The sequence below is a fragment of the Macaca thibetana genome, chromosome 9 (assembly GCF_024542745.1).
Source record: "Macaca thibetana thibetana isolate TM-01 chromosome 9, ASM2454274v1, whole genome shotgun sequence".
Classification (NCBI taxonomy): domain Eukaryota; kingdom Metazoa; phylum Chordata; class Mammalia; order Primates; family Cercopithecidae; genus Macaca; species Macaca thibetana.
In genome coordinates this window covers 61,023,097-61,050,776 of record NC_065586.1, presented here as the reverse complement: position 1 = coordinate 61,050,776, position 27,680 = coordinate 61,023,097, and the positions used below count along the sequence as shown (strand labels likewise).

Genomic DNA, 27,680 nt, shown 5'->3' with positions numbered 1-27,680 from the left:
TACAATAGGATTACTAATTATAGTCACCATAGTGTAAACTAACTCTCTAGAACTATTTCATCCTGCATAACTGAAACTTTGCACCCTTTGAACAAAATAACTCCCCATTTCCCTGACTCCTGTAGCCCCTGGGGACTAGCATTCTACTTTCTGCTTGTATGAGTTCAACTTTATTTAGATTCCATATATAAGTGAGAACCATGATCTTGTATTAGAAAATCTTAAGGAATCTGCTAAAAAAAAAGTTGAACAAGCAAGATTGTTCTATATTTTCCCCAGTCCCAAGCAGGACAAGACCATCTGGGAATGAGCCTTCCCAGTGCCAGGGATGAAGAATGTGTATCAGTCTCATCTAAGCTGAGATTGATCAATGCTTCCATGGGAAGAGTTCTGATTAAAAAAAAAAAAAAAAGTGGGGGAATGGGAAAAGAAACATACTCAGAACAGCCTCAGGTATGTGAGGTGTGCACAATTTATCAAGCCCAGAGACAGGAGTATGGGACTTCAGTCACAACCCTGTCCCCGATTCCATGGCCAGGTACAATTGTTTAAAGGCATTTTGTTCCTGACTAGCTGCCTTACCTGTTCGTTTCATGTTCCTGGAATCTGTGATACAAAGAACAATGTATACACAATCAATAGCTTATGTTATTTTAATGTAAATTCTTAGTAAACAAATTAGAAACTATCTCTTCCTAAAAAACCCACTTGTAACTGCTGCTAATTGGAGTGTTTATTCAGGGCAACTTAAATCTATGCTACTGGATTGTAGTCTTCAAACTTGACCCAAATAAACTCTAGGTATACTAAAAAAGACTATGGATAAAATCTTAGTGCTTTGGAGAGACTGAAAAATCAAACATTGTGGTCATCAACAGTGAAATAAACACATTTTTAGACAACCCAAAAACTAAAATAATTCATTGCTAGCAGATCTGCACTACAGGAAATGATAAAGGAAGTTTGGCTGGGCATGGTGGCTCATGCCTGTAATCCTAGCCACTGTGGGAGGCTAATAGACAGACTGCTTGAGCCCAGGAGTTCGAGACCAACCTGGGCAACATGGTGAAACTATCTACAAAAAATAAAAAAAAATTTGCTAGGTGTGGTGGCATGTGCCTGTGGTCCCAGCTAACCAGGAGCTGATGTGGGAGGACTGCTTGAGCCTGGGATATGGAGGCTGCAGTGAGCCAAGATGGCACCACTTTGAGCCAAGGTGCCTGTGAAAGAAAGAGAGAAAGAGAGAAAAAGAGAAAGAAAGAAAGAAAGAGAAAGAAAGAAAGAAAGAAAGAAAGAAAGAAAGAAAGAAAGAAAGAAAGAAAGAAAGAAAGAAAGAAAGAAAGAAAGGAAAGAAAGGAAGTTTTTTAGATTGATGGTAAGTGATACTACATAAAAACTTGAGCTGCGGCCAGGAGTGGTGGCTCACACCTGTAATCCCAGCACTTTGGGAGGCCGTGGTGGGTGGATCATGAGGTCAGGAGTTCAAGACCACCCTGGCCAAGATGGTGAAACGCTGTCTCTACTAAAAATAAATTAGCTGGGTGTGATGGTGGGCGCCTGTAATCCCAGCTTTTGGGAGGCTAAGGCAGAGAACTGCTTGAATCCAGGAGGCGGAGGTTGCAGTGAGCCGAGATCAGGCCACTGCACTCCAGCCTGGGCGACAGAGTGAAACTCTGTCTCAAAAGCAAACAAAAAGTTACTTTGAATTAATGTTTAATTTTTTTTAGCGACAAGGTCTTGCTATGTTGCCCAGGCTGGCTTTGAACTCCTGGCCTCAAGTGATCCTCCTGCTTTGACCTACCAAAGTGTTGGGATTATAGGTGTGAGCCACCACATGCAGCCAAACCCAAAATATTTGTAAGTTAAAAAACATACTTTTAAATAGTCCATGAGTTTACCTAATAAATCGAAGATATTTTGAACAGGATGATGTAAAAAATACCACATACCAAAACTGTGAAAAGTAGACAAAGCAGTGTGTGTTTTTTATTTTTTGGTTATGTGTTTTTTTTGTTGTTTTTTTGGAGACAGAGCCTTCCTCTGTCTCCCAAGATGGAGTACAGTGGTGAGATTTCAGCTCACCGTAACCTCTGCCTCCTGGGTTCTAGCAATTCTCCTGCCTCAGCCTCCCCAGTAGCTGGGATTACAGGTGCGTGCCACCATGCCTGGCTAGTTTTTGTATTTTTAGTAGAGATGCAGTTTCACCCTGTTGGCCAGGCTGGTCTCGAACTCCTGGCCTCAAGTGATCCAGTCACCTTACAAAGTGATGGAATTGCAAGTGTGAGCCACCACGCCCAGACTAAAGCAGTGCTTATAGGGAAATGTATAGCTTCACAAGCTTATCTTAGAAAAGGTAAGTAAGGTTCCGTCTTAAAAAGCATAGAAAAATAAAAATAAAATAACATATACTGAAAATAAGTAGAACGAATAAGTAAAAAAGGTATGAGCAGAAATCAACTCAGTAGGCAACAAACCATAGAGAAAATTAACAAAGTTGAAAATTGGTTCTTTGAAAAGATTAACAAAATTGCTAAACCCCTAGGTAGACTGAGTAAGAAATAGTTTTTTAAAAAAGAAAGAGAAGTCATAATTTGCCAACAGTAGGAGTAAAAGGGGATTTCAGATTCTACAGACATCAAAGGGATAATAATGGAATATTATGAAAAACTTCATGTCAATAAATTCAATAATGTAGATGACATGGGCAAATTCTTCAAAAATATAACTTAAAATTCATATAGCCTGGTGCAGTGGCTCAAGCCTGTAATCCCAGCACTTTGGGAGGCCAAGGCAGGTAGATCACCCGAGGTCGGGAGTTCAAGACCAGCCTGACCAACATGGAGAAACCCCACCTCTACTAAAAATACAAAATTAGCCAGGCATGGTGGCGCATGCCTGTAATCCCAGCTACTCGGGAGGCTGAGGCAGGAGAATTGCTTGAACCTGGGAGGCAGAGGTTGTGGTGAGCCGAGATCGCACCATTGCACTCTAGCCTGGGCAAAAAGAGCGAAACTCTGTCTCAAAAAAAAAAAAAAAAAATTCACATAAAACACAAACCTTACATATTTACTTAAAAAATCAAATTATCAAAACCTTTTCAGAAAGAAATTGGCAGGTCCAGATAGTTTCACTGATGAATTCTGTCAAATACAACTCAGAAAGAAACAACACTCATCTTACAGAAACTTCTGAAAAGAGAGAAGGAAAAACTCCCTAACTCATTTTATTTATTTACTTATTTAATTCTTATTTTTGAGATAGAGTCTTGCTCTGTTGCTCAGTCTGGAGTACAGTGGCATGATCTCAGCTCTCTGCAACCTCCATCTACCGGGTTCAAGTGATTCTCCTGCCTCAGCCTCCCGAGTAGCTGGGACTACAGGCGTGTGCCACCACGTCCGGCTACTTTTTGTATTTTTAGTTACAGATGGGGTTTCACCATGTTGGCCAGGCTGGTCTTGAACTCCTGACCTCAGGTGAGCTTCCCGTCTTGGCCTCCTAAAGTGTTGATATTACAGGCATGAGCCACCATGCCTGGCCTATTTAATTAAATTAATTAATTTATTTAGAGACAAGAGTTTTGCCCTTGTCGCCCAGAATGGAGTGCAATGGCGCGACCTCAGCTCACTGCAACCTCCACCTCCCAGGTTCAAGTGATTCTCCTGCCTCAGCCTCCTGAGTAGCTGGGATTACAGGCACCTGCCACCATGCCCAGCTAATTTTTTGTATTTTTTTTTTTTTTTGAGACGGAGTCTCGCTCTGTTGCCCAGGCTGGAGTGCAGTGGCCAGATCTCAGCTCACTGTAAGCTCCGCCTCCCGGGTTCATGCCATTCTCCTGCCTTAGCCTCCCGAGTAGCTGGGACTACAGGCACCCACCACCTCGCCCGGCTAGTTTTTTGTGTTTTTTAGTAGAGACGGGGTTTCACCGTGTTAGCCAGGATATAGGCGTACGCCAGCATGCCTGGCTAATTTTTGTATTTTCAGTAGAGACGGAGTTTTGCCATGTTGACCAGGCTGGTCTCGAACTCCTGACCTCAGGTGATCCGCCTGCCTTGGCCTCCCAAAGTGCTCGGATTACAGGCATGAACCACCACACCTGACCATATTCATACAGTGGGTTACTACTCATCATAAGAAAGGATTAAACTACTGACACACGACGGAGATGGATCTCAAAAACATTGAGTGAAACCTTAGAAGGAGTGTACATTTATATAATTCCATTGTATGGAGTTCTAGAAAACGCAAAGCTAATCTACGGTGGAAAACTATACAGTACAAAGGTTGCCTCTTGGTGAGTGGGGGCAAAAACTGAAGGGGCCTGAAAGAACTTTAAATGAATCTTGAACTTTAGTTAATATTCATACTGAAGTAATTGGGAGTGAAGTATACTTACGTCTGCAACTTACTTTGAACATGTCAAATAAGATCGATGATTACTTAGAGAGATGAAAATATGCACAGTCATCCGATCAAGCAAATATAGCAAAATGTCAACTGAGCTGAATATGTGGATGTTATTTAAATAATTATTTCAACTGTTCTGAATGTTTAAAAATTTTCATAATGAAACGTTGGGGGAAAAATTGTGCTTTCAATTCCTCTGTGCTCTCACGTTGCCTGTACAAACTGTAACTGAATTTCTATGAAGTAAGCCAAAGGAGCGGGGGTGCTATTCTCAGAGTCATATTATCTTAAAAAAAAGTCTTAATATAAGAAATAAACTAAAGCATTCCTTCTCATCAAAGACGTAACTTAAATTGTATAGTGACTTTAGCTTCACACTGTATATATAATGACTCTGGCTCAGATGGGGGAAGTTCTGCAGCTTCATGCCCTGTGCCTTAGCTTAGATGCTTATTTTCAAGGTTAGTCATTTAAAGATGGGCACCTGCCCAGACTACAGCCTTAGCACAAGAAAATATATTCACTGAACTTGGCATCTCAGGGTGAAATGCAAAGCTCATACAATGTCAACAAATCAAAACACATTTCAAGGATGCCAAGAAAAACTTACCTTTTACTGTTCAGGAGGGGCAGTCACCTAAGAGATTACAGATCCAATGTTCATACCTTCCAAAAAACACCTTTTGAGTTTCATTACCTTTATCAAGAGATGCTCCAGCCATATGGTAAAAACTCAGTGCAGTGTCCACATCATTAATGTTCTTTAGGAAAGTAAAGAAGTTCTCCACCTCCTGAAATGTCAGACCCTGAAAGAGGAAAGACAGCAAGGTAAGGCAGGACCTATAACAAAAAGCAGCACAATATGCACAGGTGTGATTCACGTCTGCAAATCAGAACTTTATGCTCATGTCTGGAACAGAAATGGAATAAATTAGTCAAGGAATGTCAAACTTTTAAATAGCAGGGGAACAAACCTCTTGAATTCTACCCTGAGAAAGGCAAACTGGCTAGCTGCTTCCCTTTCACACGTAAAATCTGACAAAGCTGCTTACAGTGATGGCTGAGTATCTTTTTTTTTTTTTTTTTTGAGACGGAGTCTCACTCTGTCACCCAGGCTGGAGTGCAGTGGCCGGATCTCAGCTCACTGCAAGCTCCGCCTCCCGGGTTCACGCCATTCTCCTGCCTCAGCCTCCCGAGTAGCTGGGACTACAGGCGCCTGCCACCTCGCCCGGCTAAGTTTTTGTATTTTTAGTAGAGATGGGGTTTCACTGTGTTAGCCAGGATGGTCTCGATCTCCTGACCTCGTGATCCACCCGTCTCGGCCTCCCAAAGTGCTGGGATTACAGGCTTGAGCCACCGCGCCCGGCTGATGGCTGAGTATCTTAATGAAAATATTTCTTTTTTTCTTTTTTTGAGACAGAGTTTTGCTCTGTCGCCCAGGCTGGAGGGCAATGGCATGATCTCGGCTCACTGCAACCTCTGCCTCCCAGGTTGAAGCAATTCTTCTACCTCAGCCTCCCGAGTAGCTAGGATTACAGGTGCGCACCACCATGCCCAGTTAATTTTTATATTTTTAGTAGAAACAGGGTTTCATCATGTTGGCCAGACTGGCCTTGAACTCCTGACCTCAGGTGATTCACCCACCTCAGCCTCCCAAAGTGCTGAGATTACAGGTCTGAGCCACTGCACCTGGCCTAATGAAAATATTTCTAACTATGCTCTCCAATTAGACACACTATCAATTATGACACTTCCTAATTGGGCTATAGCTACTTGACCTGTTATACATCTTAAGAAGTAAAATCAGAGTCAGGACTTCCAGTTTAATAGTCTGCTCACAGGCCAGCTAAGCTTTTTGAGGCTTAAGCTAATTAAAGAATCACCAAAGTCAGTGATACGCAGGGGAAGGGTGTTGGTATTTAGCAAAACCCAAGTAATGGGGAAGCTGTTCATTATCTCAAATTAAAAGCTACTCACAAAGTAATTTGCCACTTAACTTTAATATAATGATATTCTGTGAATGAAGACTTTTTTTCAAAAGCTGTTCAAAGACTTGCTGATCTCTAATTCTACTTTCTATGATGGATCGAGGAAAAGTAGTTATAGAAATAGGGGCTACTGGGAATTCTTTTATTGGGAGGAAGATTCGTCCTATTTGCCTTTTCCCCGCTTCCCACGCATCATGCTGTGATAGAAATAAATGCAGTTTCTAAGAAAGGAAAACACTGGGAAATGTCCTAGATGTCCCAGACACTGATGTTAATGCCTTTTAATGAAGCATCAGGTCCTTAAAGGGCTGCAGATGTAGACTGGCTTCTACTTAGTGCTGCTCCTCTTGCAATTTTCATTTTCCCAAACTGCAGAGCCCAGGAACTCACATCAGGAACTCAGTAATAAGCAAATCTTAATACAATCTACAGTTCTTTCCTGGTACTCTCCAAACTGGGTCAATTGTATGTTTCTCATCTCATCAAACTGAAAGCTAAAAGACTGTATGAGGCTGGGTGCATGATTCATGCCTGTAATTCCAGCACTTTGGGAGGCCAAGGCAGGAGAATCGCTTGAGCTCAGTGACCAGCCTGGGCAACATGGCGAAACCTCATCTTTACAAAAAATACAAAAAAAGTTAGTGAGTGTGGTGTCGTGTGCCTGTAGGACCAGCTATTTGGGAGGCTGAGGTGGGAGGATCGCTTGAGCCTGGGAGGCAGAGGTTGCAGGGAGCTGAGATCATGCCACAGCACTCCAGCCTGGGTGACAGGGCTAGACGCTGTCTCAAAAACAAAACACAATAAAAAAGACTGTATGATTATGTCACATGATCTTTTATGTTTCTTTTTTCCCTTAGAATCATAGAACTTAAAAAACTTTATTGTGGAATATGATGACTATATAGAAAGGCACATAAAACATAAATGTACAACTTATCAAACTGATGAAAGTGAACACCCATAGAACCTTCATTTAGGTCAAGGAACAGACTATTATCAACATCTCAGAAGCCTCCTCTCTCCCCACAACATGCCCCTTCCTAATCATAAACTCCAGCCCCTGCCCAACCCCTACTGACAATAACCACTATTCTGACTTTTAGGGAATTCATTTCCTTGCTTTTTTAAAAATAGCATTTTTATAAGTAAATAGCATATTTACAAAAACCATTGCTTAATTTTATCTACTGTGGAACAGCAGAAATGGAATCATGGAGTAGGCATTCTGTTATATATGCTTCTCTCTTTAAGATTTGTTCATGTTTTTGTGTGTATCTGTAGTTCATCAATTTTTATTGCTATAAAGTATTTCATTGTGTGAATATACCACGATTTGTTTATTCATTCTATTTGGGCTGTTTCCAATTTTTGGCAATTATGAACAGTGGTTTATCTGTACTTAGCATTTATTCAAACATTTATAGAGTACCGGCCGGGTGTGGTGGCTCAAACCTGTAATCCCAGCACTTTGGGAGGCCGAGGCGGGCAGATCACCTGAGGTTGGGAGTTCGAGATCAGCCTGACTAACATGGAGAAATCCTATCTCTACTAAAAATACAAAAAAATTAGCTGGGTGTGGTGGTACATGCCTGCAATCCCAGCTACTTGGGAGGCTGAGGCAGGAGAGGTGAGCATGGGAGATGGAGGCTGCGGTGAGTCGAGACTGTGCCATTGCACTCCACCCTGGGCAACAAGAGTGAAACTCCATCTCAAAACAAAACAAAACAACGAAAAAACAAAAAACAAACATTTATAGAGTACCTACTATGTACCAAGTGCTGTAATTTTTGGTAGTGGGCTAGAAGGCCTATATTATATGCTTTTTCCCTAATTTGAGGTCACTCTCTTGGCTTTGCCTTAGAGCACCCAGAGTTAGGTCTCATTATGGATGCCATAGTATGCTATTTAATGCAGGCACTAGGTAGAATCAAATTTAGAGGACAATTCCATAGGATTAGAAGTACAGGTTGTACAATATCATTGCTTGTGGATGGACACATTAATAATCTTCCTTTCCCTTCCATCAAAAGACACATAAAGGTGGAAGCAACCCAAAAGTCTACCGACGGATGAATGGATAAACAACGCGGCGCATACGCACAATGGAATATTGTCTAGCCTTTAAAAGGAAGAAGATTCTGACACAAGCTACAGGATGATGGGCCTTGAAAACATTATGCCAAGTGAAATACACTAGCCACAAAGGACAAAAGATAGTACTATGTGACTGCACTAATACGAGGTACTGAGAGTAGTCAAAGATGGTGGTTGTAAGCAGCTGGGAGAGGGAGAATGAGGAGCTATTATTTAATTATTCAATGGTAAGGAGTTCTGGTTTGGGAAGATGAACGGGTTCCGGAAATAGATGTGTATTTTACCACACACAACACACATTCATACACAACATGCTAAAGCTCTTTTACTTTTCTTATTAAGGTATAAAATCCTGTAGGAGTTGGAGAGTTATGGGACTAAGTTATTGAAAGGGTATTTGAGGCTAAAAGGTTAACATAAAAGTCCTAAAACAGTTAGGGCATGGTAGAAGAAATGTCTCCCACTCTGATGATCAACAACCTCTAATGTTTGTTAGTTTCTTTTTTTTTTTTTTGAGACAGAGTCTCGCTCAGTCACCCAGGCTGGAGTGCAGTGGCGTGATCTCCGCTCACTGCAAGCTCCGCCTCCCGGGTTCACGCCATTCTCCTGCCTCAGCCTCCCAAGTAGCTGGGACTACAGGCGCCCGCCACCTCGCCCGGCTAGTTTTTTGTATTTTTAGTAGAGACAGGGTTTCACTGTGTTAGCCAGGATGGTCTCGATCTCCTGACCTTGTGATCCGCCTGTCTCGGCCTCCCAAAGTGCTGGGATTACAGGCGTGAGCCACCGCGCCCGGCCTGTTTGTTAGTTTCTAACAAACCCTGTGAAACCTCAAATACTACAGCTCAAGACCGGAGTGCTTATGCTGTGAATTCTATGAGGACAGAGAGAGAGAGAGAGAGAGAGAGACAACAACCTAAACTGAATGGCTATTCATTTGGTGATTTAGAAAAAGAGTGGGCTGCAAATCACATTATATAACTATTAAATCTAAATATACAACACTATACTTTTATCATAAAGATATAATAAAAAATTTTATTGAGCACTTACTAATCACTTAGCATTATGCCAAGAACAGTGAGGGAAATTGCACTGGACACAGGCCTTGATTTTACGGAGCTTACTATTTAGATAGACCTCCTTAAAGAAAAGATGATGTCAGTCACAAAATTCTTATTTTTTGGGTAACTACTATAGTAAAAATCCAGAGGGCTATTAGAAAAAAGCTACAGTAAGACTATAACATGAGCTTTATGGCTGGTAAGATGGAAAATGAAAGGATATGCTTATTGCAAATTGAGTTGTTTGGACACGAAGGCTACAGCTTATGAAACAATCTATTGGCAGGTGACTAGAACTGCAGACATAATAGTCAAAAGGAACTGTCTCTTAGAGGAGTTACTGTGACTAACTGTTCAACAAACTGGTTATCTATTTACCTTTGGAAAGATGGACTTATATAAAACCGGGCTCTAGGTGACTATAAAAAGAAGATAAGATTAATAATAGTTTGTAGACAATAGATATATTTCTTTAGGATGTTTAAAAATTAATTTAACATTAGGAAGTCGTTAAGCAAGTAAATAGAATTGTCTCTCAAAACTAAAAGCAGGGCCGGGTGTGGTGGCTCACGCCTGTAATCCCAGCACTTTGGGAGGTCGAGGCAGGTGGATCACCTGAGGTCAGGAGTTCGGGACCAGCCTGGCCAAACATGGTGAAACCCTGTCTCTACTAAAAATACAAAATTATCTGGGCATGGTGGTGCACGCCTGTAATCCCAGCTATTCAGGAGGCTGAGGCAGGGGAATTGCTTGAACCTGTGAGGCAAAGGTAGGAGTGAGCCAAGATCACGCCATTGTACTCCAGCCCGGGTGACATGAGCAAAACTCTCTCCAAAAAAAAAAAAAAAGCAGTGGATAAAACTTTTAGAAGAAAACACAGGAGATGCTGAGCACAGTGGCTCAGCCCAAAGTGCTGGCCTGTAATCCCAGCACTTTGGGAGGCCAAGGTGGGCAGATCACTTGAGCCCAGAAGTTTGAGATCAGCTGGCCAACATGGCAAAACCCTGTCTCTACTAAAAATACAAAAATTAGCCAGCCATGGTGGTACGCGCCTGTAGTCCCAGCTACTCAGGAGGCTGAGGAATGAGAATTGCGTGAACCCAGGAGGTGGAGGTTGTAGTGAGCCAAGATCATGCCACTGCATTCCAGCCTGGGCAACAGTGAAACTCTGTCTCAAAACAAAAACAAAAACAAAAACAAAAAAACACATAGGATAATCCCAGCACTTTGGGAGGCCGAGACAGGCGGATCACGAGGTCAGGAGATCAAGACCATCCTGGCTAACAGGGTGAAACCCCATCTCTACTAAAAATTACAAAAAACTAGCCAGGCGAGGTGGCGGGCGCCTGTATTCCCAGCTACTCCGGAGGCTGAGGCAGGAGAATGGCGTAAACCCGGGAGGCAGAGCTTGCAGTGAGCTGCGATCTGGCCACTGCACTCCAGCCTGGGCGACAGAGCGAGACTCCGTCTCAAAAACAAACAACAACAACAAAAAAAAACCACACACAGGAGAAAATCTTCATGACCCTGACTAAGGCAAGAGTTCTTAGATGACACCCAAAGCACAATCCATAAAGGAAAAAAAACTGATTGGTTAGACTTCATCAAAATTTAAAAAATTTGGGCTTCAAAATAATGAGAAAACAGAAAAATCACAAGCTAGGAGAAAATACTTGAATATCATATATTTGATAAAGGACTTGAATCCAGGTCAGGCACGGTGGCTCACACCTGTAATCCCAGCACTTTGGGACACCAAAGCAGGTGGATCACCTGAGGTAGGGTGTTCGAGACCAGCCTAACCAATACGGTGAAATCCCGTCTCTACTAAAAATACAAAAATTAGCCAGGCTGTAGTGGGGGGCGCCTGGCAATCCCAGTGACTCAGGAGGCTGAGGCAGGTGAACTGCTCGAACCTGGGAGGCAGAGGTTCAAGTGAGCTAAGATTGCACCACTGCACTCTAGCCTGGGCGACAGAGGGAGATCCTGTCTCAAAAAAATAAAAAAAAAAAAGGACTTGTATCCAGAATTATATAAACAACTATTATAACTCAACATACGGGAAGTCCAACAACCTGATTTTAAAAAGATGTGAATAGACAGTTTACCAAACAAGACAAGTGAAAGGCTAATAAGTACATGAAACAATGCTTAGCACCATTAGGAAAATACAAATTAAAATCACAATGATATACCACTACACACCTATCAGAATGACTGTAAGAAAGCAGACAGACAATAACAGGTGTTGATGAGGGTGTGGAGAAACTGGAACTCTTGTACATTCATGTGGAAATGTAAAATGGTTCCACCACTTTGGAAAACGGTTTAGCAGTTTCTCAAAAAATTAAATTTACCATATAACCCAGCTACTTCACTCCTAGGAATCTTCAACAAAAATGAAAACACAGGTCTGCAGGATGACTTCTATGCAATGTTCACAGCAGCATTATTCCTAATAGCCGAAAACTGGAAATAATCCAAATGTGAATGGATAAATAAAATTTATCTAAGCAATAAAATGCCATCTATTCTTCTGCAATATAAAATAATAAACTATTAATATAAGCATCTACATAAACTTTAAAAATATTGTGCTAAGTAAAAGAAGCCAGACACAAAAGACTATCTTATTATATTATTGCATTTATATGAAATGTCCAGTAAATGCAAGTCTATAGAGACTGAAAGCCGTTTTATAGTTGTCTGGGGCTAGGGTAGAAATGAGTAATTGCCTGGGGCTAGGCAGAAATGACTGAAAGCTAGCAAGAGGGATCTTTTTGGTGTGATGGAAATGTTCTAAAACTGAATGGCAGTGATAATTGCATAACTGCAAATTTACTAAAAATCACTAAAATTACTAAAAAATCACTGAATTGTACAGTTAAAATGGATAACTTATGGTATATAAATTATACCTCGAAAAAAGCTGTTAAAAAATACAAAGCAGTCAGTGTAGATGAGAAAAGGAAAATGTAGCTTCCTTTGGAGTCAGCTGTAAAGCGAGATATCTAGTGCTGACAGGCCATGATGAGTGCAAACACACTGTAATGGATGATTCCCTCATCCTGCCTTTTAATCAGTCATAGCAAATCCATCTACCAGGAGCCAATCTAATTGCCCAAGTTCTGCCTGTGGCCCACTGAAGAAAACAGTCTCCTTCCTTCCTTATACCCCATGCCTCTCAACAATCTTGTCATGTATCCTCTGCTCAATCTCCTGCTTAGCTTTTTTTTTTTTTGAGACAGAGTCTCACTCTGTTGTCTAGGCTGGAGTGCAATGGAGCAATCTTGGTTCACTGCAACCTTCGCCTCCCAGGTTCAAGCAATTCTCCTGCCTTAGCCTCCCAAGTAGCTGGGAATACAGGCACCTGCCACCATGGCTGGTTAATTTTTTGTATTTTTAGTAGAGATGTGCTTTCGTCATGTTGGCCAGGCTGGTCTTGAACTCCTGACCTCAGGTGATCCACCTACGTTGGCCTCCCAAAGTGCTGGGATTACAGGCGTGAGCCACTGCGCCCGGCCTCTCCTGCCTAGTTTTAAAACAATTTTAATTAATATTTTTATACCAGGTACAAAGCAATTCTTTCTGAACGCTGTCCTACATGTGGCCCATGTTACTTATTTCTTGGGTACCTTTCAGAGGTATTACTATGCCTGTCTTGCTCTAATAAAGCATCTTCCTATTGCAAACCCCAGACTTTTCTTCAACTGTTGCCTGGGAGCAGGGAAAATCATACCATTTCTGTTACTTATATTTCTACAAGTATCTAATCTTTCTGAAACATCACTTTCTTCATATCTTCATCTCTTCCACTCACAACATGTCCATGATTTCCTACTATCAACTGGATAAACCCCCAAACTTCTTTAGCCTGGGATTTACAGTCCTCCACCATCTGCTTCCATAACTTACCTTTCTAGCTATCTTCCTAAGAATCTTAGGCTGGAATCTGGCAACACTGGTTTTGTTTCCCTAAAAACTTGTGCTTATTTAAACCATGGAGAATAAGGAGTGGCAACAAACAGGATGATTAGTAAGAAGATTATGGACTCTGGAATAAGAATAAAGCTTTGAACCCTGGTGCCACCTTCCTAAGACAGTGTGTGATCTCAGGTTAATTACTAAGGCTCAGAGGACTATTTCTCACCTGAAAAATGATAATTCTATCTAATATCTACCAAGCAGGTAGATAGATAAGGTATGTAAAATGTCTAGTACACAGAAAGTACTCCGTAAGTGGTAGGTATGAGTGCTTAGTAATTTGGCAGGCTAATTACTACAGAACTAGTGATAATGCATTTATTCTACTAAGCTCTGAAGTAGGCTGTCTTCTCTGGAATGCTAGAATATGTAGGATCTTGAGGGATAGGGAATAGAGGAAAAGTTGATGTAAATGAAATTCATTGTCAGGAAAGTAATAGAGGGAAAACTCATAAAACTAAATCTCCTACAGTAATTCATAGCTTAGTACTCCTTTGGGGGAAGTGCAGGTTTCAAAGCTAATTAGTAAAAAAAAAAAAAAAAAAAAAAAAAAAAAAAAGGTAGAGTTCTAGACTTTTTAGTTTTATGGCCACATCTCACATGCTATACTACATAGTAACTGGCAGGCACGTAATATTTGGAGTTAATGAGTTTTCAAGGGGTATGCTAGCAATTTCTAGAATCTGATATTCTACAGATGACTAACGTGGATCAAATATCTGAGAATAAGTGAAAAAGGTGAGCTCACATATATTATCCACAGATGATATGAAAACTTAATCATCTAATAGTTTTATTAGAACTGTTTGATAAGTACTAACTGCTTAATGGCTAGTAGCAGAATTAATAAGCAATCATATACACAGAAGGCTGTCGGGGATAGGGTTATGACAGGAAACACTTAGCAAAAGCAAATGTCTTTATAAGCTTCTGCTTGTCAAAATTCTACTCCACATTTAAGACCAAACTCGAATTGTACTTCCTCCAAGAAATCTTACTTGGTCTCTTCTGCTGGTTCTAATCTTCCTCCTTAGTGCTTCAAAAAGATCTCATACCTTTAATAGAGTACTCAACACATTTATCATTGCATTTGACAAGCACTTACCACCATACGGAGGACATGCAAAGATGAGTAAGGCACGGCTTTCAAGAAGCTCAAAGCTAAGTGAGTTGCCTTGCTTTACATTTGTTTAAAATCTGTTTCATTCCAGTAGGAATGCTAAGTTCTCTCAGGCAGACACTGGTGTGCTCACTACTGCATTCCCAGTATTTAGAAGAGTGCTTGGCACATAGTAGGTGCTCAATAAATATTGAATATAAATGTGAATATAGAATTATAGAGTTCTTTGCATACATATTTTTCTCTTACTAGACTATTACAGACTTAAGAAATAGATACAGTTGTGCCGGGTGCAGTGGCTCACACCTGTAATCCCAGCAGTTTGGGAGGCCAAGGCAGGTGGATCACAAGGTCAGGAGATTGAGACCATCCTGGCTAACACAGTGAAACCCCATCTCTACTAAAAATACAAAAAAATTAGCTGGGCGTGGCAGTGGGCACCTGTAGTCCCAGCTACTCGGGAGGCTGAGGCAGAAGAATGGCGTGAACCTGGGAGGTGGAGCTTGCAGTGAGCCGAGATCAGGCCACCGCACTCCAGCCTGGGTAACAGAGCGAGACTCCATCTCAAAAAAAAAAAAAAAAAAAAAAAAAGAAAAAGAAAAGAAATACATATAGTTGTAAGGATAACGGATGGTCTTTTTCACAGCATCTGGCTTAGTGTCTTATACACAGCAATATCTGCCATTGAACTGAGTTATAATTTTCAATTTCATCCTTAAGAAGTTATTAGTAGCTTCTGCACTCATAGAGGATCACCACTGTGAATTACATTTATGAAGTCTCAGAAAACTCTTTGTTAAATAAAAACATAGTGGTTGTTCAGAGAATCAATAGAGTAATTTTTATCAAGCATGGCAGGTTCCCCAGTTCTTCAAACTATTACTTAGGGATAAAACAGCTAGGGACACTGATGGAGCATTGTATCTCCAGGGCAGTGACTCACAAGCCTAGCTGCACATTAGATTTACCTAGGAACCCTTTGTATTAGTCCGTTCTTTGCTGTTCATAAAGACATACCTGAGACTGGGTAATTTATAAAGGAAAGGTTTAATTGACTCACAGTTTTGCAGGGCTAGGGATACCTCAGGAAACTTACAGTCATGGTAGAAGGGGAAGCAAACATATCCTTCTTCACATGGCAGCAGGAAGAAGAATGAGTACCTGGTGAAGGGGGAAGCCTTTTATAAAACCATGAGATCTCATGAGAACTAACTCACTGTCATGAGAACAGGCTGGGGGAAACTGCCCCATGATTCAATTAGCTCCACCTGTTCCCTCCCAGGACATATGGGGATGATGGGAACTACAATTCAACATGAGATCTGGGTGGGGACACAGCCAAACCATATCACCCTTTAAGAAACACTTCTGGAATTTCTCATGCAGAGGGTTAAGAAAACCCCAAACCACTGATGCCCGGACTCACCTACTGAGCCTCTGATTTAATTGATTTGAAGAGGGCCCAAACAACCACACTCCTTAAAAATTCCTCAAGTGATCCCATTGTAGAGAAGCACTGCTTTAGAGGAACAGTATGATTAGGAGAAAAGCACTTTCTTATGGAAAAGACAAGATCTGGAATAGGAAGCCTTGGATTTTAGACCAGACTCTGAATGGGTTATTAACTTCTCTTTCTGTCTCTATATTCTCAAAAGCACAGTATCTAACAAGGCTGCTAGAAAGAAAGAGAAAAATGGCTGTGAAACATTTCATGGTCATTAATTTATAAGCAAAAATTTAACACCACCATTAGGACCTTCAACCTCTTAGGTCTTGTTTGATATCTTGATACAGAACCTCACACAGAAATTGATTAATGTCAGCCAAATGAAAACTTAGATTTTCATGTTAACAAATCCAAAGTGGAATAAAAGAAGCAATTAGAAAGCAGATGGCGATTCCCCTTTTATAGGAAATGGTCCTAGAGAGATGGACTCGTAACCTTAGGAGCAAAGGCCCTTCATTGACACTCACTTTAGTTAATTGCTATGTTCACAAACTATTTAATCAACATGAGAGGACAATCAATCTTAATCTCGTTGCTAACACAGGCTAGAAATTCTGGGCCAAAAGTAATTTAACACTGCAGAGTTTCATCATCTGACAAAATTTGTCCTTTCATTTTAGAGCTCTTTTGCAAGGTCTTCGGATCCTAAATTAACTCCTGTCAATGCTCAAATACTCTGTTCCTTCAAGGGAGATGTCTCCAATGCCCAATTTATTGCTTTTAAGTATAAATTCATAATGAAATATGAATTCATCTATCATGATAGATAATTAAAGTAAAATCAATATCTGGACCAACCTTTAAAAATAAGCCTGGTCGGCCGGGCGCGGTGGCTCACGCCTGTAATCCCAGCACTTTGGGAGGCCGAGGCGGGCGGATCACAAGGTCAGGAGATCGAGACCACGGTGAAACCCCGTCTCTACTAAAAATACAAAAAATTAGCCGGGCGCGGTGGCGGGCGCCTGTAGTCCCAGCTACTCAGGAGGCTGAGGCAGGAGAATGGCGTAAACCCAGGAGGCGGAGCTTGCAGTGAGCCGAGATCGCGCCACTGCACTCCAGCCTGGGCGACAGAGCGAGACTCCGTCTCAAAAAAAAAAAAAATAATAATAATAATAAGCCTGGTCAAAATAAAGGAGCATGTCTGAATGCAAACACTATATTTCCAGCATAGGGGCTAAAAAATCCACCTATACATTCGTAATCAGTTTTTTGAAATTACGATTTCCAACAGACATGAGCTAAGTACTGGGTAGTGTAGAAGTGCTCTATGGGAGATAAATGTTTTTTCTCTGTCACTTTCCATTAATGATGAGTTTTCCCCACAGCCAAGAAAACACCTGCTGTGGGAAAAGGCTGCACTGAGTTCACAGAAGCTGACACTTCCTCTCAGAGTCCAGCCTGCCCTCATTTGCAGCCCACAGCCTGGTTCAGAGGTCCTTTCAACTTTTCAACATCCAAGACAAGGAGGAAAAAGTCTGGCTGATAAGAAGGGCTTTCCACCAAGTTGGGGCAATGCTATGCATACAAGATTTCTTGCACAAAGACTAACTAGGAAAACTGGGACAAGCACTAGCAATCCTCTATCTTATTTTCAATTATTGAATCTTTAAAGCTAGAAGGGCCCTTACAGCAAGCATCTAGGATAAGCCTCTCAATTCATGAGGCCAATAAGGTTAAGTGATTTGTCTAATGACTATGGAAACCTCTGAGGCAGAAGTTGATCTCAAGTTTTCCATCTTTATGCCTACCATGCTACACTACCTTGGTATATGGTTTGGCTGTGTCCCCACCCAAATCTCGAATTGTAGCTCCCATAATGCCCATGTGTTGTGGAAGGGACCTGGTGGAAGGTAACTGAATCATGAGGGTAGATCTTCCCTGTGCTGTTCTTGCGATAGTGAATAAGTCTCACAAGATCTGATGGTTTCAAAAAGGAGTTCCCCTGCACATGCTTTCTTTCTTGCCTGCCTCAATGTAAGATGTGTCTTTTCATTTTGTTTCTTTTTATTTTTTTTGAGACGGAGTTTTGCTCTTACTGCTGAAGCTGGAGTGCGATGGCGCGAACTCAGCTCACAGCAACCTCCGCCTCCTGGGTTCAAGTGATTCTCCTGCCTCAGCCTCCTGAGTAGCTGGGATTACAGGCATGCGCCACCATGCTGGGCTAATTTTTTGGATTTTTAGTAGTGACGGGTTTCTCCATGTTGTTCAGGCTGGTCTCCAACTCCTGACCTCAGGTGATTCGCCCGCTTTGGCCTCCCAAAGTGCTGGGATTACAGGTGTGAGCCACTGCACCCAGCCATAAGACATGTCTTTTCTTCTCCTTTGCCTTCCGCCATGATTGTGAGGCCTCCCCAGCCATGTGGAACTATGAAATCAAACCTCTTTCCTTTATACATTACCCAGTCTCGGTATGTCCTTATTAGCAGCAAGAGAATGGACTAATACACTTGGCAATCTCTCATGGAATATTTTTAGTGCCAGGTTAGATTCTTGGTCATGGTCAGATGGTAGCCATTGTCCAGTGGGAAGAGTACTGGGCTGGGAATGAGAAGATCTGGGTTCTAGCCTTAGCACTGCTTTGTGTGTTTGTGCGTGTGTGTTCTCTTAGAGGCCTCGATTTTTATTTATTTTTTTAAGGCAAGGTCTCATTCTGTCACCCAGGCTGGAGTGCAGTAGCATGATTATAGCTAACTGCAGCTTCAACCTCCCCAAGCTCAGGTGATCCTCCCACCTCAGTCTCCTGAGTAGGTGGGACTACAGGCACATGCCACCATGCCTGGCTAGTTTTTGTACTTTTTGTGGAGACAAGGTTTCGCCACTTTGCCCAAGCTGGTCTTGAACTTCTGGGCAGGAGAACTTCTAGGCAGGAGAATCACTCGAACCCAGGAGGTGGAGGTTGCAATGAGCCGAGATCGCGCCATTGCATTCCAGCCTGGGCAACAACGGTGAAACTCTGTCTCAAAAAAAATAAATAAATAAAAAGAAAAAAAATATAAAAATAAAAGACACATCTTACATTGTGGCAAGTCTTCAACTTTGATTCTCCCGCCTCAGCCTCCCAAAGTGCTGGGATTACAGGCATGAGCCACGGTGCCCAATGAGGCCTGACCTTTTAACTGGTCTCTGCTTCTATTTGTTCAATTCACTCTCAGATGCTGACTCAGTCCTATCATCTTTTCTTTTTTTTTTCTCTTTTTTTTGAGATGGAGTTTCATTCTTTCTCCCACGCTGGAGTGAAGTGGTGTGATCTTGGTTCACCGCAACCTCCACCCTTCCTCTGCAACCCCCCTTCCCCGGGTCCAAGCGATTTTCCTGCCTCAACCTCCCAAGTAGCTGGGATTATAGGTGCCCACCACCACGCCTGGCTAATTTTTGTATTTTTAGTAGAGACGGGGTTTTGCCATGTTGGCCAGGGTGGTCTTGAACTCCTGACCTCAAGTAATCTGCGTGTCTTGACCTCCCAAAGTGTTAGGATTACAGGCATGAGCCACTGTGCACAGCCACCACCTTTTCTTTCCTTGTACCAGGTGCAGCTGGTGTTGAAGGGTACCAGAGAACAGCATTGCTAGAGTGTTCCACAAACCCATGGTCTCCAACCTCAAGGCTGTTCAACAAACTCTAACTCATCTCCTGAATTCTAATAGCCTTATTATCAGTCTTTTCTGTTTCTATGCTTGCTCTTCTCCAAACTATCTTCCATAAAACACCCAGAGCTGTCTCTTTAAACGTAGATATAACCAGGTCATTTCACTACTCACAACTCTTTAATGGCGTTCTATTGTACTGTGAGTAAACTCCAAACTCCTTCCATTCCTATGAAGTCTTGCATGTTCTGTTCCTCATATCCCTCTCTGAGCTCAGCTCAGGCCATTCTCCTTTTTGCTCAGAACCTTCTATATAAACTAGTCCCCTTTCAGTTCTTCACACATGCCAGGTTTGTTTTTCCTGCTTGTTATGGACTGACCCCACCCCCCACCCCATTCATATGTTGAAGCCCTCCCTAACCCCCAGTGTGTCCAATGTGGTTGTATTTGGAGATGGGGCCCTAGAGAAAATAACAAGGCTAAATGAGGTCACAAGGGTGGAGCCCTAATCTGCTAGGATTAGTGTTCTTATAAGAAAAAACACAAAGAGATTTCTTTCTCTCTTCATGCACACATACTGAGGAAAGACCGTGTGAGGACACATTGAAAAGGCAGCTACCTGCAAGGCAGGAAAAGAGCTCTTATCAGAAACTAAATCAGCTGGCACCTTGATCACAGGCTTCTAGCCTCCAGGAATGTGAGAAAATAACTTTCTCTTGTTAAAGCCACCCAGTCTGTGGTATGTTGTTACAGTAGCCCAAGTAGGCTAATACAGTGTCTTGGAATTTGCCTATGTGATGTCCCACTTTCCAGAGCCTCCTTTTCCACCTCTCTCCTTTCTCTGCTTCTGTAATTTTCACCGAATATGCCTTCCAACTAGACCACTCTAATGAAACAGCCCTCTCAAAGGTCACCAATTATTGCCATTTCGCCAAAACCAATGGATGTTACCACCTTTACCTTACTGGATCCTTGCTGTTATATGTGACATGGTAGACCCCTCAGTTCTTGAACCCTCTACTTCCTTGGCTTTGATTTCACTACTCTCTTTAGGTTCTTCAGGTATTCTCTTCTTCTTCTTTTTTTTTTTTTTTTTTTTTTTTTTTGAGATGGAGTCTCACTCTGTTGCCCAGGCTGGAGTGCAATGGCACAATCTTGGCTCACTGCAACCTCTGTCGCTTGGTTTCAAGTGATTCTTGCGCCTCAGCCTCTGAGTAGCTGGGATTATATACGTGTGCCACCATGTCCACCTAATTTTTGTATTTTTAGTAGAGATGGGGTTTCACCATGTTGGCCAGGCTGGTCTTGAACTCCTGACCTCAAGTGATCCACCTGCCTTGGCCTCCCACAGTGCTGGGATTACAGGTGTAAGCCACGGCACCCGGCTTCTTTAGGTATTCTCTAACCATTTCTTCTAGATTTGCTTCCTGAGCTGCTTGAATGTTTGTGTCCCACTGGCTTCCGTCCTTGGCCCACAGTTCTTTTCTGTAAAATACCCTCCTTGGGCAATCTCATCATTCTTATGGTTGTAATGCTAACATGTGTTGTGATTCCCAAACCTATCTCAGATCTCTACGGTAACGTGAATATGCAGCCGCCTGCTGACCATCTCTGCTTGGATAGTCCACAGGCATCTTAAATTTAAGATGTCCATGACTGAACTCTTTATTTTCCCATCTAAACCAGTCTCTCTTTTAAAATTCTCAATTCCAGTTGGTGCCACTCTTTCCTAAACAAGAAACTTGGGGTGATTCTGGACGCTCTCCTCTTCCTCACCCACTGCTTATTTCTTTTCTCCCTTTGGACCTTAGGTACCAGAAATGAATTAGGTGTAATCATTGGTTCATGAAATACTCTCATCATTATGTTAGTACCTTCATATTAAATAATAAGCATACATTCCCATAGTTTCTTTTCTTCCTCCAGCCAAAGCTACCTACCTTTCCTTCTTTGAAGTGCTTCTTGAGCTGCCTCTGCATGGCGGTCAGCTTCTTGGACTGCACCCCACTGTAGGCAAGTAGCATGCCACCAAACTGCCTCTCAGTAATTCTTCCATCCACAGGGTCATGGCGTTCAAACTGGGAGGGAAACAGAAAGAGTGTTCCTGGGTCAATGGAAAGTATTTTGACATGGAACATGGAATGATCAGCTGTGTTTGATGGCAGAAAATAGCTGATGACTGGGATTATATTTTTGAGCTACAATTCTCAGTAAGATCTGCAGAAACTAAGAAACAGAAGCTCTAGGTTCTTATCCCAGATCTGCCACTTACTATTGTCAGAGACAGTCAAACCAGAGCAACAGCATCTTGAGCATCTTGAGTAAGGGCTAGGAAAAATGAGGCTGGGACTTGCTGGGCTGCATTCCCAGGAAGTTAGGTATTCCTAGCCTCTAGATGTCTATGGTTAATGGAACAGATTGATAACGTTTACTGAACAGACCCAGACTCAGCAATGTCCTGACATCCTGATATCTTGTGAACAGAAGCATTCCTAATTTTGTTTTAAAGATAATAATATTGATTACTCTTCTAAAAAATTCATAAAGGTCTGAGAGTATAATTTTAAAGAAGAGTAATATATTTTCAAGTTTCCCCAAAATACCAATAAAATGTTAGGACATTGATAGAGACAGGACTTACATATGAGACGCGAAATAAGAAAGTTGAGAGTGAATTTCTCTTTCAGCTCTCATTTCTTCAGTTAGCTCGGTAAGTTGATAGAGACCTAAATTTGTTTCCTCAGTGGTGAGACTGTGTCAATGAGCAAGACATAGAACTGTATTTTAATACAATTACTTTTGTATAAACCTGTGACAGTGACCATTTCCCCCCCCCCCCCTTTTATTTTAAGATGGAGTTTCACTCATTACCCAGGTTAGAGTGCAATGGTGCAATCTTGGCTCACTGCAACCTCCACCTCCCAGGTTCAAGAGATTCTCCTGTCTCAGCCTCCCGAGTAGCTGGGATTTCAGGCATGCACCACCACGCCTGGCTAATTTTTGTATTTTTAGGAGAGATAGGGTTTCACCATGTTGGCCAGGCTGGTCTTGAACTCCTGACCTCAGGTGATCCACTGGCCTCAGCTTCCCAAAGTGCTGGGATTACAGGCATGAACCACCATGCCTGGCCTAACAGCGACCATTTACGGAGCATGTACTACAGTCCAGGTATTTCACCCATATGTTCTTTTTTTTTAATGACTTTAAAAATTTTTTTTGTAAACAGAGATGGGGTTCTCGTTATGTTGCCAGACTGGTCTTGAACTTCTTGGCTTAAGCAATCTGCCTGCCTTGGCCTCCTAAAGTGCTGGGATACAGGTGTGAGTCACTGTGCTTATAGTCACTATAACAGCCTCTGGAGCAGCTATTGTTAGCTCCACTCTGCAGATGAGAAAACTGAGGTAACATGCAGCTACATGTGACAGAGCTGGGGTTTGAATTCAGCCCTATTTGGGTCCAAAGACTATCTCTCAACACCACACCATTTCCTACTTCTGAGTATATTCGCTTCCTGTAGAATAGCACTGTGTTGTTTTGGATAAACTTATACAGCCATGGGGCTTAGTCACATTTAAATGAGACACAAAACTATGTCCAAAGAAATCAACATCATCAATTATTAGGTGAAAGCCTCTTTTTCAGCACTGCCACTCAATATTTGATGTTTGTCACACCATCATTCTATAGAGCTGATTAATTTTTGACAATACCAAAAGTTTTCAGGATTCAATTTAAGTGTGACTTATGACTCAATTTACTATCCTGAAACAAAGTGGAGGACTGACAACATTTTCTAAATGGGCATACTTTCTGCAATGTTTAAATCAGATTTCACTGAAACCTGGGTAAAAGTTCACCTATGGGCTTCTTCAATGCATGTGAAACAAGGCTGTGCTCCCTGCTCTCCAGGACAGACTTTAATGATTTAGAGTGTTCATTCTACCCTTATGTGGAAGGTTTCACAGCTGTGGGGAAATCCCATGTGTTGGAATTAGATGAATTTTCAGCTTTATCTCACCAGATAGATTCATGGTTGAAAAGTTTCTTGTTTGTGACACTGGCAGCAGCTGCAGCTTGCTCAAGGCTTACAAAAGGCCTTTATTTTCTGTGCTCCATAGGGGCACAAGGCCTCGCCTCTGTTTTGTTTCAGATAGTAAGGTCAATTTCCAGCGGAGACGCCCAAGCAACAATTCCAATGCTCAGATTACCATTTTTACTAATGTTCTTTGAAAACTCAGACTTGTCTTTTGGTAATGGGCTCTATTATGATTATTTTTAAGTGACTGGAATCTGAAAGGGCTTAAAAACAATCAACTTCCGCTTGTCCAAGTTGTATGGCTGCTTCGAAGCTTACTACTTCAGCTTTGCAATTTGATTTTGGGCAGCACCTCTCCTTTCAGGTTTTTAGGCTCTTCTGAGGCAGGACCCCCCTTATTTCTGAGGTCTTAAACATGGCTGGAGGGAGCCATGGAGATCTGTTTTCCTTTACACGCAAAACTGCTAATGGAAACAGACTTGAACTAATGTCTTATTTGTTCAAAATTTATTAACTGAAGACCTACTATGCTAAGGCTGGGGAAGTCTGAAGGTATATCTCAAGGACCTTCATTAGGGTTAAATTTTCAAGGGCAATAGCTAGACATCATGTGGCTGCAGGGGTCAAGTGTATGCAGGGTGAAACACTGCTAATCCAAAAACCCCAAATCTGAAATGCTTCAAAATCCAAAACTTTTTTTTTGTTGTTGAGCGACAGAGTCTTGCTCTGTTGCCCAGGCTGGAGTGCAGTGGCATGATCTTGGCTCCCTACAACTTCCACCTCCTGGGTTCAAGTGATTCTCCTGCCTCAGCTTCCCAAGTAGCTGGGACTACAGGCATGTGCCACCATGCCCAGATAATTTTTGTAGTTTTAGTAGAGACAAGGTTTCAGTATATATTGTCCAGGCTGGTCTCAGACTCCTGACCTCAGGTGATCCACCTGCCTTGGCCTCCCAAAGTGCTGAGATTACAGGCGTGAGCCACTGCACCTGGCCCCAAATCCAAAATTTTTTGAGCACCAACACGATGCACAAAGATCATGCAAAAGGGAAATATTTATTGGAGCATTCTGGATTTTTTTTTTTTCCAGACAGGGTCTTGAACTGTCACCCAGGCTGAAGTGCAGTGGCACAATCATGGCTCACTGCAGCCTCAACCTCCTGGGCTCAAGTGATCTTCCCATCTTAGCCTTCTGAGTAGCCGGGACTATAGGCGTGCACTACCACACCTGGCTAATTTTTGTATCTTTTGTAGAGATGGGGGTATCCTATGTTGCCTGGGCTGTTCTTGAACCCTTGAGCTCAAGCTATCTGCCCACCTAAGGCCTCCCACAGTGCTGCAATTACAGGCGTGAGCCACAGTACCCGGCCTGAATTTTGGATTTTTGGATTAGTGATGCTCAACCAGTAAGTGTAACACAAATGTTCCAAAATCTGAAACACTGCTGGTCCCAAGCATTTTGGATAAGGGATACTCAACCGCTATCTTAAGCTGGGACAATCCTGTGGGTGCACTCCTGGAGTGCCATATGCATGTAATCAATCCCCAAGGTCATGGGAGGATCTTTTGAGGAAAGACACAGGTTATTACAAAATTATCATAATGTAGAAAAGTTCTAATTGCATATGTGGAAGCAATTCAAATTACTGGCTTATATTTTACCTCACCCAACCTATTTTCCACTAATGTTGGAACCTCTGATGTTCTACTTCAATGAAAATTAAAAGCCTCCACTGTGTTTGATTCTAAGGCACAGCATGTGTGCACTCCAGCACACTACCCACCATCTGCATTGTTTTTCCGTGTCTAGGAAGAGAGCTTAATCGCCTCACATTTCCCCTTCCGCAGCCATTGCCACTCTCTCAAATGGATACAAGCTGTTGTTTCCCTGTTATTCCCCAAGGGGCTGCAGGGTAGGCAAAGAGGAGCCAAAAAACTGCAAGGTTTTTCCTGGCTTTCTGTTCACACTGCGCCTCTTGTTCGCACCCCTGTCCCTTGTCGTTTCGGAAGGACAGATGGTCTACACGTATCTAGATGAAATTACTTAAGAATGGAAAGCCAGGAAAGGAAGAAAACATGTGTTATGAACAAAGGCCAAAAGTAAGGTTAGAAGCATAGTAAAAGGAAAAAGAAATCATTATCTGCAAGTGGGTCTTCATTTATTGAAGACTTTTGAGGTTAACGTATCCAACAAATGTAAACAGCCTTCTTCTCTTTCATACAGTTATCTTTCAAGGGACTCTGTCCATTCCCCAGAGTAAATCCTATCCTCATACAAGTTTTCAGAATGATAAATTTTGGGCACCAGGTATAGTGGCTCATGCCTGTAATCCCAGCACTTTGGGAGGCTGACATGGGTGGATCGCTTCAGCCCAAGAGTTCAAGACCAGCTTCAGCATCATAGACCCAATCTCTAAAATATATATATAAATATAGAAATATAAATATAAAATATATAATATATATTTATATATTAAAAAGAATGATAAATTTCTTGATAGGCTTCTGAACTGTGCAGTGCAAGATTGCATAGTGATCTCAAGCTGCTGAGCTGAACACATCTGTGTTTTTGAATCTGATAGTATGTAGCTTTTGAGGTCCTAATCATGCCACTGCGGCTACTATCAGGAGTCTCAGAATAACTGTGTTATGCCCACCTAAAGGAAAATGATTACAGGCAAAGTTCTTGACTGTAAACCTACCCAGTGAGCATGACATACACATTTCATAGTTTGAATGGAAATCTATATTACTGCAATTGACAAGGGACACTCAAGAGCCAAGGTCAGACTGCCAGGAGCCTGAATTTTCTTGATCTTTAAAGAGGCAGCTTTATTGCAAGCACTAACAAGGTTGTCTTTTGACTAGCTCGCAAACTGAGGAAGAAGGTTCACAATCTAGAACAGAGGCAACAGAGTTTAGTGCCCTCAGCAGGGGCCAAAACAAGTCATTAGTGTCTTGGCCCATAAGATTATAGATTACCAAACTCAACTGCTAGAGTTTTCTACTTCCAATCTAAACATTCCTTCCGTTTTATTTTATTTTTATTTTATTTTTGAAATGGAGTTTTGCTCTTATTGCCCAGGATGGAGTGCAATGGCACGATCTACAATGCAGCCTTCACCTCCTGGTTCAAGCAATTCTCCTGCCTGAGCTTCCTGAGTGGCTGGGATTACGGGCGCTCGCCACCATGCCTGGCTAATTTTTTGTATTTTTGGTAGAGATGGGGTTTCACCAAGTTGGCCAGGCTGGTCTTGAACTCCTGACCTCAGGTGATCCACCCGCCTCGGCCTCCCAAAGTGCTGGGATTACAGGCGTGAGCCACTGTACCTGGCCTCCTTCCATTTAAAATGGTTTTTAAGAAAAAATTTCAGGTTGGTGATCACATCAACTGACTAAATGATGAGTACCAATCAGAACAGTCAGACGAGGAAAAGGTTAACCCTCCAGCCTGACAGCCCAAACCACGAAGATAATAAGATTAACGCATGAATTTATTACAAGATAATAACAATCAAGAAATATATGACTGAGGGTACCAGGGGAAAATATTTTAGATTTGGAACAAAAGGTTTCAAGGTTTGATATGTTTTGGTTTCATTCCACAGAAGGTAATATACTGAAGTGACTAAGAATATGGACTTTATAATCAATCAGGAAGGCCTGGATCCAAATTCTGACCTGAACCCATACTTGCTGGCTGTGACTTCTAGGAAGTGGCTTACCCATTCCGTGGGTTCAAATCTTCTTACCAAAAAATAAAGATAATATTTGTGATCTCAAAGTGTTGTTTGTAAGGATTAAACGGGATAATATATGTAAAGAAATTAGTACAGAGTTTGACACCCAGTTAACATTCAATAAATGGGCCAGGCATGCTGGCTCACACCTGTAATCCCAGCA

General features: G+C 41.9%; 3 protein-coding genes across 5 annotated transcripts in view; all 3 read right to left on the bottom strand.

Moving 5' to 3' along the window:
- ASCC1 (activating signal cointegrator 1 complex subunit 1) overlaps positions 1–27,680 on the bottom strand; it is an 885,589-nt gene that overhangs the window by 307,377 nt on the left and 550,532 nt on the right. The window lies entirely within an intron of this gene.
- DNAJB12 (DnaJ heat shock protein family (Hsp40) member B12) overlaps positions 1–27,680 on the bottom strand; it is a 395,419-nt gene that overhangs the window by 72,535 nt on the left and 295,204 nt on the right. The window lies entirely within an intron of this gene.
- Positions 1–27,680, bottom strand: part of MICU1 (mitochondrial calcium uptake 1) — a 263,220-nt gene that overhangs the window by 34,106 nt on the left and 201,434 nt on the right. For all 3 annotated transcript variants that reach the window (XM_050803628.1, XM_050803630.1, XM_050803629.1), the window contains exons 9-10: positions 21,683–21,820; positions 5,102–5,210 (exon numbers count right to left, since the gene is read on the bottom strand). In XM_050803628.1, the coding sequence (XP_050659585.1) occupies positions 5,102–5,210; positions 21,683–21,820 (247 nt within the window). The remainder of the gene's footprint in view (positions 1–5,101; positions 5,211–21,682; positions 21,821–27,680) is intronic.